The sequence below is a fragment of the Pyrgilauda ruficollis genome, unplaced genomic scaffold, assembly GCF_017590135.1.
Source record: "Pyrgilauda ruficollis isolate IOZ18807 unplaced genomic scaffold, ASM1759013v1 scaffold140, whole genome shotgun sequence".
Taxonomy (NCBI): Eukaryota; Metazoa; Chordata; class Aves; order Passeriformes; family Passeridae; genus Pyrgilauda; species Pyrgilauda ruficollis.
The window spans coordinates 256,597-269,237 of record NW_024512544.1 but is presented as its reverse complement, the minus strand read 5'-3'; the positions used below and the strand labels follow the sequence as shown (position 1 = coordinate 269,237).

The following is a 12,641-nucleotide window of genomic DNA, read 5'->3' as shown; positions in this document are numbered from 1 at the left end:
CTGAGCTAGACCTAATTTTTCTGCCCAAATGTACAAGGGTAAAGGGTCAGCAGATGAATATAAATATATTTTATTCCTCTTGCATACCTTCAGTTGCTCCTTCAGCACAACCACTTCGTCTCTAAGGTCATCCCGCTCACTCCTTATGGAATCAAAGAAATCTTTCTGCCTCTCTAGTGCCTGAGTTCCCAACACAGACAGAGGGCGAGGAGATGTGAAGAAAGGAAGGGAGACAAGTAAAGGCCATGAAAAGCAAATGTAGACAAGAATGAGCAGATTTAAGATATTCAGGGGATGGAAGGGGGACAGATGAAAAAGGTCGATTTTACAGATTATAGGACTGAGTTTGCATACAGAGAGAGAAGCCTCAAATCCAAGAAAGGCACAGCTTCCTCAATAACCAAGAATTCCTGCCAAAGACATTCAGAGCCCAATTCTTCACTGGGGACCCTTCAAATGAGGGCCCACTTTCTATTCTTATCTGCTAGACAAGCTGATCCAAACCCACATTGCTTTAGCATGCACACTGAAGACTCCATGTCATTCCCACATGTTAATGGAAGGGCATGGAAGTAGGCCCACTGGATTTCAGGAGTCTTTTTATTTCACATTTTAATTAATTTGAAAGCTGCCATTAAGTCATCCTTAGTCTGGGATGCACCATGTGCAAATGCATATTTTGCTACTGAACTCCCCCCTCCCAGTATTTAAGTACAAATAGAACAATTTTTTAAAAATTAGACAATTTTCAGTTTCAAGCTGCTACAAATTATTGGACATCACAAACATGGGCAAGCTGCCAGATTTCTTTCTCCTACTCTCTTCAGGAAGCCTTTCAGTGTTCAGCTGGAAAAGAAAACCAGAGTGGGTTTCCATGTGGCTTTGATAAGAGGTGGTGGGAAGGGATGAGAAGCAAGGGAGACTTTCATCCCAACATCCTATAAATAACTCCATTACCTCTTTATCCCACTCCAGTTTCTGCTCAGTCTGCAGATCAAATCTGAATAAGAGAAAACTCAGTGCTGATGGAATTGCATTATAAATAGCACTTCCTTTCCCCACATGGCAAATGCAAATGGTGCAGCACAGCAAATCAATTGCCCTTGGTTTGAAAGCAGACCAGCTGCTAGGTTTTCCTTGGATTTTAAGGTACTACTGGGCAAAGACAACACTTTTTGCTATTTGCTACTTCACTGGCAACATCATAGGACAGCCACAGCAAGCAAAGGCACTACAGAGGGGTTTTACAAAAGCAGGATCAGTGTCACTTTGAACACATTGCAGGAGTTGACAAGTCCTACCCCTATTTTTTTGTCTTTCCACTCTATTGTCTCCTGAAGATCAGAAATTTCCCTGACATAGCTCTGCTGTTTCTGCTGCAGCTGTTGGATTTCCTGAGGGGCAGGAGCAAAACAAGAAGACAGAAAGCAGGTAACAGGTTAACAAGGAAGGCCAAGACTGCAGTGATGCCAAAGAATGGAAAAAGTCAGGTGCTAAAGTAAATGAGTATCTACAATGCACAGTTCCTGACATCCCAACTGAACACAATCCTGAAGACAATCTTGTTATCCACAACATGACTTAAAACAAGTTACACAGTTCTGTTATTTTCCTCTGCATCTCCACAAACAGCTGTCCAAAATGCAATACTTAGGAAGAATAAGGTAATAATTAGGAAAGTTTTCTTCGCATTAGTCAGCTCTGAACCTGTTTGGCCTGAAACACTAACATTTCTTCTGGTGAGAAACTTGAATAGGGAATAAAATTCTCCATGCCTCACATTCTCCACTCTACTGCTACTTGGGAATGTACCAAAGAAGCCATTAAAAGAAAAAAACAGTTACTTACTGCAAGCATTTCTTCTCTCTGCTTCAAAGCCTCTTTGATTTCCATGAACTGAAACTGCAGTATGCTATGAGCGTGCTTCTCCCTCTCAAATTCCTGTGAATAATGAAATATTCACAAGATTAATATTAATCAAAAATAGCATCCCATCAAAAAGAGGAAAATAAACCCAAACACAAAGAAAACGCTTACTGCAATGTAATTCTTGAATATCCCCCTAATCACAATCCCACAAGAGTGCAATTTTTAACGAGTTTGTCCTTTTTCCAAGATGCTATTATTGCACCAAATATAGAAGTGATAGACATCATTTAGCCATTTCATAAGCTGAGCAGCAGGCTGAAGAGCTTTTACACTCCAGTCCTTCAGACTGCACAGATGAATGGATGGAAATTTAACCCACTCTTCCCACATGGCCACGTACTGAAAGTTAGCTGGACTTTAAAATAAGAAGAATAAAACCCACACAGTATCTTTCAGGAACTGTGTTTTGAAGTGGGGTGTAGTCAAATGCCCCAAGCTACAAGAAGGCAGTTCTGAAAACATAAGCCCCAGTTTTATTATTTGACACCAAATCACTGTCAGCTGCTGAATTAATGTAAAATTTAATTTAACATTTAACCATGAACTGTCTGAACTGCACAACTCTCCACAGGCTGCCTGGAGACACCTTTGTGTGCAAAACTGCTCCAGAGGAGTCCCTATGGACACACCCTATGAATTTACTTTAGAGATGGAATATAAAAGGAGATGTGATAATATCAATATAGCCTTTACCAGCCAGAACACTTCTCCCCTTCTTCAGAAATGGCTTAGGGAAAATTCTCATTTGTATGATCTTAAGTACACAACAAATTGGTATTTCACTCAATACTAATTAAACCAGTAATTCAAAATATTGAATAATAATTTAGCTGCCTTCTCCCAAAGCTCTCTACCCCCCTCCAAATCTCTCCCTGTTTTTTCCCATGCCAGAGCTCTTTACATACTTTACTTTTCTCTTCATATTGCCTCCTGGATTCTGCCAGCTGTTCCTCTAACTCTAAGAGCGCATCCTTCAGGGTGTCCACCTGGTACATGAAATTGGTTTTCTCATTGTCCAGCTGAGCATTTGACACCATAGCCTTCTTGTATTTCTCCTCAACTTCAGCTAGAGAGTCCTGCAGAGAATAAGCAACCCTGGTCAGAGTCAGAAATGAAGGAGGACACTTTGCCAACCGAGACCTTCAGTGAGGAAATAAAGGACCAAAGCACAAGTCTGCCTATGGAAAGCAGCATGAATCCTGTGCTGGAGGCTTCCCAGCTGTCCCAAGATGAGGAAAACCTGCTGTGTCCCCACCAGGTTTGTGCTCCCAAGCAATCAGCCTTACCTCAGCACGGATCCAACGCTTCCTGTGCTCTGCTGCTTCAGCTCCTGCCTTGCCGCTTTTCCTGCTTCTCCCTCCTCCCCCTGCCCCTGCACACTGGCAGCTCTAAGCTGCTGCTGGAGATGGCAAGTTGGGATTTTTTTTTTTTTTAAAGGTGAACTGGCCTTGATTTAGGATCACTTTGGATGATCTGAGACCTGAAATCAAGGCAGATTAACACCCACTCCATACTAATTTCAGAGATCCCTGCTGCCAGGGAACCCTTAAATACTGACTCAGGATTCACTGTGATACAGAAAGCTGCAGCTTTTGTGACCTGATGTGTGATTTCCCATTAGGTTTCCTATATCACATCCCTTTTTTACGAATTTACTCTCTAAGATACCATTCCCAGTGTCTTGAAAACCCCTTCTCTCAGCTTGAACTGAATATAAGATACTGAGTATAACAACAAACGATGGTAAAATAAAGATTAGCATAATTTTTCATTTATGCAGACAAAGTTTGCAGTACTTGATTTTAATAAAGAAATAAAAGAGTTATATAAACAAAGGGTTATATAAACAAAGGAGTGTAAATGTGCAAACAAGGAGAGGACACGTGTCAACATTTTAGTTTACGGATCAAACAATTTCTCTTGGAAATTGTGTAATTTTAATTATTACTTGTGTAATTTTAAGTATTTCAACTGAAGTAGGGGTGAGTTTCATATACTTCCTTTTTCAGCTGATAACAGAACTAAGGATGACAGTGGCAAAGTCTAAACTGGCTTAATTGACATCTCTATTAACAAATGAGAAAATTTGTCTTTTAGGACATGAATTTGTCCAGTTTCAAATGCTTAACTGTGTTTTGGGGCACTTTCCAGCTCCAGATGAGAAATATCAAGCACAGGAAAGCCACCAGGATTTGGAAAGCTCAGAAAGGAGCTGGAAAGGAAGTATATGCAAGGAAGAAGTTAAGGATGTTCTGCTCCACTCCTTCAGCATGCCACGTTTTGGTGTCTTAGCATCAAACAGTGCAGATTAGGTCCAAATCACCCCTAAAGGCAGTCTAAGGCACATGGATTGAAACATTTTTATGCAGTGTGATTATTTTGCTCTATCTGCTACTCAGTGACCAGAAGAAAACCCAAATTTTACCAAAAAAGGCCCTAACTACTCTGTTTCCATTGAAAACTCAATTAAGATGGCAACACCTTCATCAGTCAGCACTGAGCTGATGACACAATCAGCAATTAATGCTGGCAAATGTTGAATTTATCTATTTGCCTTTTCCAAAAAGCCACAGCTCGTGTCACTGCTCACTTTGGAGGTGGGTAGTACATGGATGTACAAGCTGGTTGTTGTACTTATAAACAAAATACATTTTGTTTCTACAAAATGTATTTATGGCTTCACGGAAGCAGTAAGAGCTTCAGCATTCCTTCTTCATGTAATAGGCTTTGATAAATGGAGTTTTGTTGCAAGAATTGTTTAAGGGTGTCTTCTGTCATCTAAAGATGAAAGCAAAATGACACCTCACATTAGAAAAATAAAACCAGACAAGGTTCTAAACTCATATTTGTTTTTAGTACTGTAGGAGATGAGTTCTAGTTCATCTCCCAATACTGGAAGGTTTCCTGGATTAGGAAACAATATAAAAAAACCCCCAAATAATTTTAATTTGCTAGCAAAACAAAGACCTCCTCAAACCAGCAAAGACAAGGTGCAGTAGCAACCAGCAGCCTTTCAGGGCACACCTGGGAGCATTTCTCACCACAACCCCCCCAGTCAGAACAGTCTGCCCGTTAATGAGACACTGCACACAGTTCCCAGGAGAACAGCATGCAAGGGTAGCTCTGGGCTCACACTGGGGCCAGGGGTAATGCTCACACACCAGTACCTTCAGTTCTTTCAGCCCCTGCATGTATTTGCCTTCTACATCCTGAATCTGGTCCTTTAACTCATAGATGTCCTGAGGGAGATGGCGAGAAAGGTCAGTGACACCACGGGGCAGGGTGCAGCTGGGAGGGACAAGCAGTGCTCAAGGAGCTGCTCCCACACACCTTAAGGGCTCTGACCCTAAGCTGAGGTCTTGCCAGACAACCAAATTTCATGGTCAGGGGGGTTTGGGCTAATTCTGCTTCTCTTGGCTGGAAAAACCAGAATCTTCAGCGTTAAGGACGAGGCGCAGGCCCAGGTTCAAAGGCTCTGGCAATCCCAGCCCTCCTCTGTCCCTTTCAGTGACAGTCACCCTCTGTCCCAGGCTCTCTCCTCTGCTCTCCAGGAGTGCAGCGTGTCATCTCCACCCTCCTCCCATTCCCTGTTTCAGGCTGGGAGGTGCCTTTTACAACCGGTCCCATCTGAGAGACATCTCCAGCAAAGCTTCTCTTTCCAGCACCCGATTCACTGCCCCAGCTCCTTCCTGGGGAAGGAGCCTGAAGGATATTCCCTAATTTCTTCTGGGTTAAGCATCCCTCACCTTGATTTCCCTGATGGATGCCTCTGTGTCAGCTGAGATGGACGTGTCCCCACTGCCTCTCCGTGAAGATGTCCCTCCCAGAGAAGCCAAGGTAGCTGCTGATAAACTTGAGACAGTTCGTGCTCCCTACAATCACACACAGATAAACTGCTCAGAACTTTCTTTTCCACATAAATTATGGGTTTGTAGCTTTTCCCTTTTCTTTTTTTTTCTTCATACACACATTACACCAATCCTTGCAGTTCTAAATTATGCGCTTTTGATTAAAATCAAGCTTTCCAAGAAGTAAAAAATCAAAATCAAGATTTAACAGGGGAAACTACGAGAAATGGCAGATCAGAAGTATTTAAATAATACTGCAACAGGAGTTTGCATAATTTAGCTTCTAACTGTTCCTTCTTAAGTGGAGAAAGTCTTTAGGGGCTAGTATCAGCCTGCCAGACATTTTCAAAACTTGTAATAATACATTCTGTGGAAGGTTTGGAAGCTCCCCTCCTTTGTGGATATTTATTTACTCTGCAGGAGTGGCCACATGAACTGTTTGACTGTACTTAGGGTTAATGTAGTAGCCTCCTCTTTTATGATGATTTATTTATTTTTACATAAATAACTTAAGTCTCATTACTAAGATCTAATAAACACACGCAGTGTTTGTGTGGCTTAGCCTAAAGCAGTTTCAGCCAACTGCTGTTGAAGGTCAGCTACTTAACATTGAGTAAGGAGGGGCTGAAAAGTTCATCTTCAAAAATGCTGTAGCAGAAGGCTCCGGAAATTCAAATTTTTGCCTCACAATGGATTTTATAGGAGACTTCTGTGCACTCATGGCAAGCTGTACCCACCGAAAAGAATGAACAAAGCACTATTGTCAGAACAATTGATAAGATCTTTCTTACCTTCTCAAAGTCTTTTTCTGGCCTTTCCTCAATCTGTAAAAGAGAGGTTGAGAAGGAGTCATTAATAGAATCAATAAAGGGTAAAAGCAAGCAGTAACATACCAGAAATGCCACCACATCCTCCCTGTCCCAAAAAGCAAGGTACCAAGCTAGACTTGAAATCTAAAGCTTCAAACCTGTGGTTAATACTCCCCTGTCAAGACAAGCAACTGCAACTTCAAGCAAAGATCCTAGACTACAAAACTGACCCTCAAATCAAAATTCAGGGGTCAGTCCAAAGTCTAAATAAATGGCTCTTTTAGGGTTTCAATATTTCACTGCAATTTATTAAAGATAGGTCCTGTACCAAAACTAGTCTAGAAGAATCCAAATAGTGAGAAAAATTACCATGGATGCAGACAAGGGAAAGGTTTAAAAGTTAGAGAGTTTTCTAAGTGTAAAAAGGACTGAATGAAATTACAAACTCAGCAGAACTCAACAAAACCTGAATTCTTCTTGGGACATTCAGCACAGTCTAGTTGGTTTCCCAAAGGATTCCTAGAAAAATTAATGTCTTCCCCAGACCAAGAAGAGCCTAATTGCCAAGGGGAATAGTGTTTTTGAAACTAATGGAAAAACAATCAGGACAGATCTGATTCAGGGGAAAGCAGGGCATAATTGAGGTTAAGTTGATAATTTCCATTGAAAACACACTCAGAGCCTACATCTCTTCCTAATCAGTACACATTTGGCACAGTTGTTTGGAACTTTTTTTCTTTTATTACATAGAACAATATAGGGATAATCTAACTCCTTATTCTTCATATTACTATGTAACCCTATTTAAAAAAACCCCAGAACTGTGAGGTACCTGTTACAAATCAGCTTTTTACACTGACATCTCACAGCTAAAATTCCCTAGGAATTAGCATTCAGAAAACTTAAGTCTGAGGCTTCAAAGTAAAATAAGCCAGACTTAAAGTACTATATCTAAACTTGCAAAGACACTGAATAGGTAAAATATTTAGGGAAAAGCCTCTCAAATCTCTGAATTTGGAAGCAATAAGAGAGGGTCATTAATGAAGGCAGACAATTTAGCCCAGACCAAGAACAAGATGGACTGAATTGTGCAAACAGCTTTTTATTTTCATGCCAGACAGCTCCAAGTGCTGGATTTGGCAGCCTTCTAGTGTGGCCAAACACTGTGTTGTTGTTTATCAAGACAGCTGTGGCAGTGTCAATAATGGCATGTGACAAAAGATTGGTGTGTCCACACACATGTACCTCTGGAAATCTGCGAACAGCCTTTGCAAAATCTGTCCTACAGGGCACAACTCAAAACACTTATTTTCCTCCAGACATTTGCACAATGGCCTCAATTTTCTGGAACAAAGTGCAAACCCAGTTTTTAGGAAAATCAAGAAGGGAGCAAATATTGATATTGTTTTAATGATGCATAGCACGAGTCAAATAGAAGCTTGCATTTACAGAGGGGAATGTTGAAGACAACGTGGTGAGAGGCACGACTACAGTGAGTGTTTCTACTCAGAGCACTCCTAACCACACCTGTGAAGCCTGCTACACCTTGCTTGCAAAACTATCTTAAATAATGACTCTGATGGGGCATAATCTCTAATAATGAAGGCTATTAAGTAACATCTAAAATTGAGCTGCTTAAAGAAACAAACCAGATTTCATCTTCATCTTTCATCCATTCAGTGCCATGAATGCCATACTTAGAGCAGTTTCTCCTCAAAACCAGTAACTATCCCTAACAATTAATTTAAATATTAACACTTAAAAACTCCATCAGTTTCGAGAAAAGCCAGTTCTTTACACCAAAATAACATCCTTACAATATACAGATGCCTCCTGCTACACAACACTTTTCTAAGCAAAAAGTCAGGCTGAAACAAGCAGCGTTTAATTTTATGGTTACAGGGCAGAGATACACCAAAATCTGTCTTGTACAAAGAGAGAAACCTACTTTAGATTAATATTTTATACAGCTTTCATCGTGCTCATGTTTAGATTAATGAATTCACAGTACCCTTTAAAAAGATAAATTTTTCCTAAAGAAATCAGCCACCAGAGGGACCTCCAGGTTTCCAGCCTTCCCCCAAAGCCTCTGGCAGTTGATTCAGCAATATATGAGACAGAGAAAGGTCAGGAGAGAAATGTTTATGTTTATTTGAAGTAGTACAGAATTCTTGCCCCAAACACTTAGCTTCTGTATTAGCATTCAGTCAAGAACACTGCAATTGTTAAATAGGCTAAAAAGAACTCCTCCACCTTCACATGCCCCCAGCACAGCCCTTCATAAAAATATCCTGGCTTTGGGACTTTTCCATCCACAAACACAAAGGACTGACAGAATACTTGCCAGAAAAGGAGATTTAAAGAGGGATTCACCTAATGGTAACCTTTAATTTACACAACACTACCATTTCTCATTTGCACAAGGGTATGGGTCTGTCTCTAATCACGGATTATCTTCCTCTCCACCAACAACTGGGGCAATTTCTACTTCAGTGCATAAAAAGCAGGAAAAGGAAGCAATTTTCTGAGGAACTCCAGCACGCACATCTTTGTTTTGGCTGCTCTCTGCAAAATAAGTGCAGTGGGATCAGAGTTCAGCCTCTTCTGACAGCAATTTCGGAATAAATCCAGAGCCACATTACAAAAATGTCAGCAATATCAGAGCTCACCACAGCTGGAAACATAACGTGAGCAAGATCACCCCACAAGCCTTTATATGGCTAAAGTGCCAGTTTTCCATAGATTAAAAGGATTAACTCTTTTAGAGTGAAGCTCTTTGCCACCAGTGGAGTGTCCAGACCAAAATTAGTTCCTGCAGCACTGCCAGAGAGCATCCAACCAAACACCTACTGCAAGTACAGGGATCTTGAATTCAATGAAAGACCAGGACTGAGGCACAGTTTCCAGCTTCCAGGCTCCTGAACAAGGCCAGGGAAGGGAAGACTGGAATTCTTCTGTCTGTGCCATGTCCCATGCTCGGGTTATCAGACCAGCTTCAGTGTCCAGTCCGTGGCTGTCCCTGCTCAGCTCTGGCTCAGATCTTACACTTAGCTCAACTTCCTCACGAAAGCAAGGGGGATTTTTGGTGACAAATCAAATTAAGATCATTTCCTGTCCTTAAAGTAGCACAGCACAGCTTGAAATGGAAATACGGCCCACAGCAGAGAAAAATTGTTAGGCTAGAGCTGAACACAGGATGGTACCTACAAACCCTGGAATTAAGAGGAAGAAAAGAGGTACTGCAGTCAGTACAGCCCCTCCAACAACCCCCATCTTACCTGTCTGATCAGCTGGGCTGGGGCAGGCAGTAACAGAGTTCCTGCTGCTCCTCTGAGAGCCACCTGAGCTCCAGCAATTAGCAACAAGCCTTTCCAAGTCAGCAGGGGAAAACCACTGCTGAAATTTGTCAGGTCTGAGGAGGGTTTGTGAGAAGAATCCTCTCTCAGGAATGAGTGCTATGCCGAACGTCACTGCCTAAACAAACTTATCAGCCCCAGAAATGCAAGTTAGCACTGCAGCAAATCCTCACTCCAGAGGGGCCCAAAGCACATCCAGACTGTCAGAGGCAGGGCTAGGATACAACCTACCCTAAACCTGCAGGCAGAGAGAAGGCAAAGCTTCATAAGTGCCTCCACCACAATTAAGTCTGTCAGCGTCTTCATTTTATTTCTGGTGAGAGCACAGTAAGTGTCTGCCAGTGAGAAAAGGTGCTCACAGCTGGGCACTGGGGTGTGCCCTGGATGCAGGGACACACTGGGGAGTGAGAGCCCGCAGAGCAGCAGGGATCTGGAAGTCCTGGTCCGTGGCCAGTTGGATGTGAGTCAGCAGTGCCTGGAGCCAGGAGGGACATCCCTGTCCTGGGGGATCACCCTAGCAGTGCCAGCCAGGCTGGGGAGGGGATTGTTCTGTCTGCTCTGGCCTGGGGCAGCCTCACCTCCAGTGCTGGGGGCAGTTTTAGATAAGATCTAAAGCTGTTAGAGAGCCTCCAAAGGAGGGACAGAAGATAGGGACGGGGCTGCAGGGCTGTACAAGGAGCAGCTGAGGGCAGCAGGTTTGTTCAGCTGGAGCAGAGGAGAGGGAGGGCAGAGCTCAGCATGGCTGACATCCTCCTCCCCTGGGGCAGCTCCAGCCTCTGCTCCCTGTGACAGGGACAGAACCCAGGGAATGGCTGGAGCTGTGTCAGGGCAAGCTCAGGCTGGAGCTCAGGGAAAGGTTCTGCCCCCAGAGGTGCTGGCACTGCCCAGGCTCCCCAGGGAACAGGCACAGCCCCAGGCTGCCAGTGGACAACACTCCCGGGATGCACAGGGTGGGATTGCTGGGGTGTCTGTGCAGGGCTTGGATTGATGATCACTGTGGGTCCCTTCCAGCTCAGAATATTCTACAGCTCTGTGTGTGCTCAGGCTGAACTCTCACTGCTCGTGTTGCTGCCTGAGGCTCCACAAGAAGGGAACGGCAGGATGAACCATCATCATCATCATCCCAGCATAGCAAAACCTGCCCTCTCCTCTTGTTTTGCCTGCTTTGCCTTAGAGAGCCTTCAGACAAATACTATTGCATCCTGAGCCTGTTTCAGATTTAGAAATAATTGCTTTTCACTAGTAGCTTCTTGATTTAGAAAAGAAAAATAACACCACTCCTGCAATTCATATAAAAAGTCCAGCTCTGCCAAAACATGCTGAGAGCTCAGGCCCACCTGTACAGAAATATCTGATGTTTGCTCTCAGTAGTGTTAAGATCTGTACTTTGTGTGAGGATGGTTTAATATTAAACAACATATTTGCATATCTGCAGTAACTGCAAGGACAGCAGATAATCGCCAGTGGGATAACATGAAAAATGTTCAAGAAAAATAAACAAACAGCAAACTTCATTCAGATATAGTGAAATCTTAAAATAGCTACAAAGATAAATATTCACACATTGTGTTTAAGTGTCTTTCTGCCTTTGACTGTATTACCAACATGGCAACACAAATGAGAACATGAACTAGCAAAGCTGTGCACAGCAGGAAAACCACTGCAGGGAAACTACTGCTGCTTTTTGCTCACTGTTCAGTGAACAGAGATAGGAGGGGGAAACAAAACTCTGAGAAAAAAATTTCAGAGCTGCAGTGGCAAGCTATTGTATGCTTTAATTTAGTAAGTTCCATGGAATCATTCTCTACTCTCAAGTACCTGACTAAAAACTCTACAAGAAGACTTTGAAGGTTGTCAGTAAAAGTGATCCCTCCCTCTGAGCTACAGGAAAAGCAATGTCTGTTTAATGCAGGAAAAAAATATTATATATATATGACCCTGTGTAGCAATGAGAACTTTCAGGATCAGCTGGACTCACTATGACATTAACTCTGCTCTCCTTCAAGGTGACAGAGACAAGGGAAGCTCTTCACAGCGGGCAGTAAACCACTAATTAAAGCAAAGAAAGGTAATTTAAGGAGTGCCTGCTGGCTCCCTGCAGAGCAGACTCAGCTTGGTGCTGACTCAGCAAAGCATCTCCAGCCACTTGCATACCAAGAGGCCAAAGTGTAAGCAGGGAATTTAGAGCCCAAAACCTCCCTTGCACCTCCCAGCATCCTGGGATTCCCGTAAGCAGCTTGCAGGAGTGACTCAGCTGGCACACAGAAAACACCTGATGGGAAGCAACTGCACTGTGTGGGTACCCAGTTCTTAGTGCCCTCACAGTAATGGAATCCCTGTTTATTCTGGTTAGGTTTTGCTTTGGGGGTAATTGAAATTCAGTTTGCAAAGGCATTTAAGATGTATTACTAATACAAGTTATATTCTGTAAGAACTCATAGCTCAGGGACTCAGGTTCAGGGGCTAATTAAAAGACTGATTTATTTATAGCTCACCGGCTGCCATACAGTATCCAATGAAAATCCCTCTGTTTTTTAATAGTTTTAAAAAGTGAATGTACCCTTGGAGCACCAAAACTTCAGAGCACACAGCTCTGTTGCATCAGTTTTCAAATGGCAGACTCCAAAACTCACTCTCTGTGGCAAATTAATGTTGTTATATTTTAGTTTACTGTAAGCTGCATGTTTCCTCTGCCAGAC

General features: G+C 42.6%; 1 protein-coding gene across 13 annotated transcripts in view; it reads right to left on the bottom strand.

Annotated features, from left to right (window-relative positions):
• The window catches only part of LRRFIP1 (LRR binding FLII interacting protein 1), a 101,477-nt gene that overhangs the window by 15,803 nt on the left and 73,033 nt on the right, over positions 1-12,641 (bottom strand). For 7 of the 13 annotated variants that reach the window (XM_041460236.1, XM_041460226.1, XM_041460228.1 and 4 more), the window contains 7 exons: positions 6,569-6,601; positions 5,676-5,801; positions 5,097-5,168; positions 2,835-3,005; positions 1,849-1,941; positions 1,302-1,394; positions 88-180 (listed from right to left, as the gene is read on the bottom strand). In XM_041460236.1, coding sequence (XP_041316170.1) covers positions 88-180; positions 1,302-1,394; positions 1,849-1,941; positions 2,835-3,005; positions 5,097-5,168; positions 5,676-5,801; positions 6,569-6,601 — 681 coding nt within the window. The remainder of the gene's footprint in view (positions 1-87; positions 181-1,301; positions 1,395-1,848; positions 1,942-2,834; positions 3,006-5,096; positions 5,169-5,675; positions 5,802-6,568; positions 6,602-12,641) is intronic. The other 6 variants (XM_041460232.1, XM_041460235.1, XM_041460238.1 and 3 more) reach the window with 4 other exon arrangements.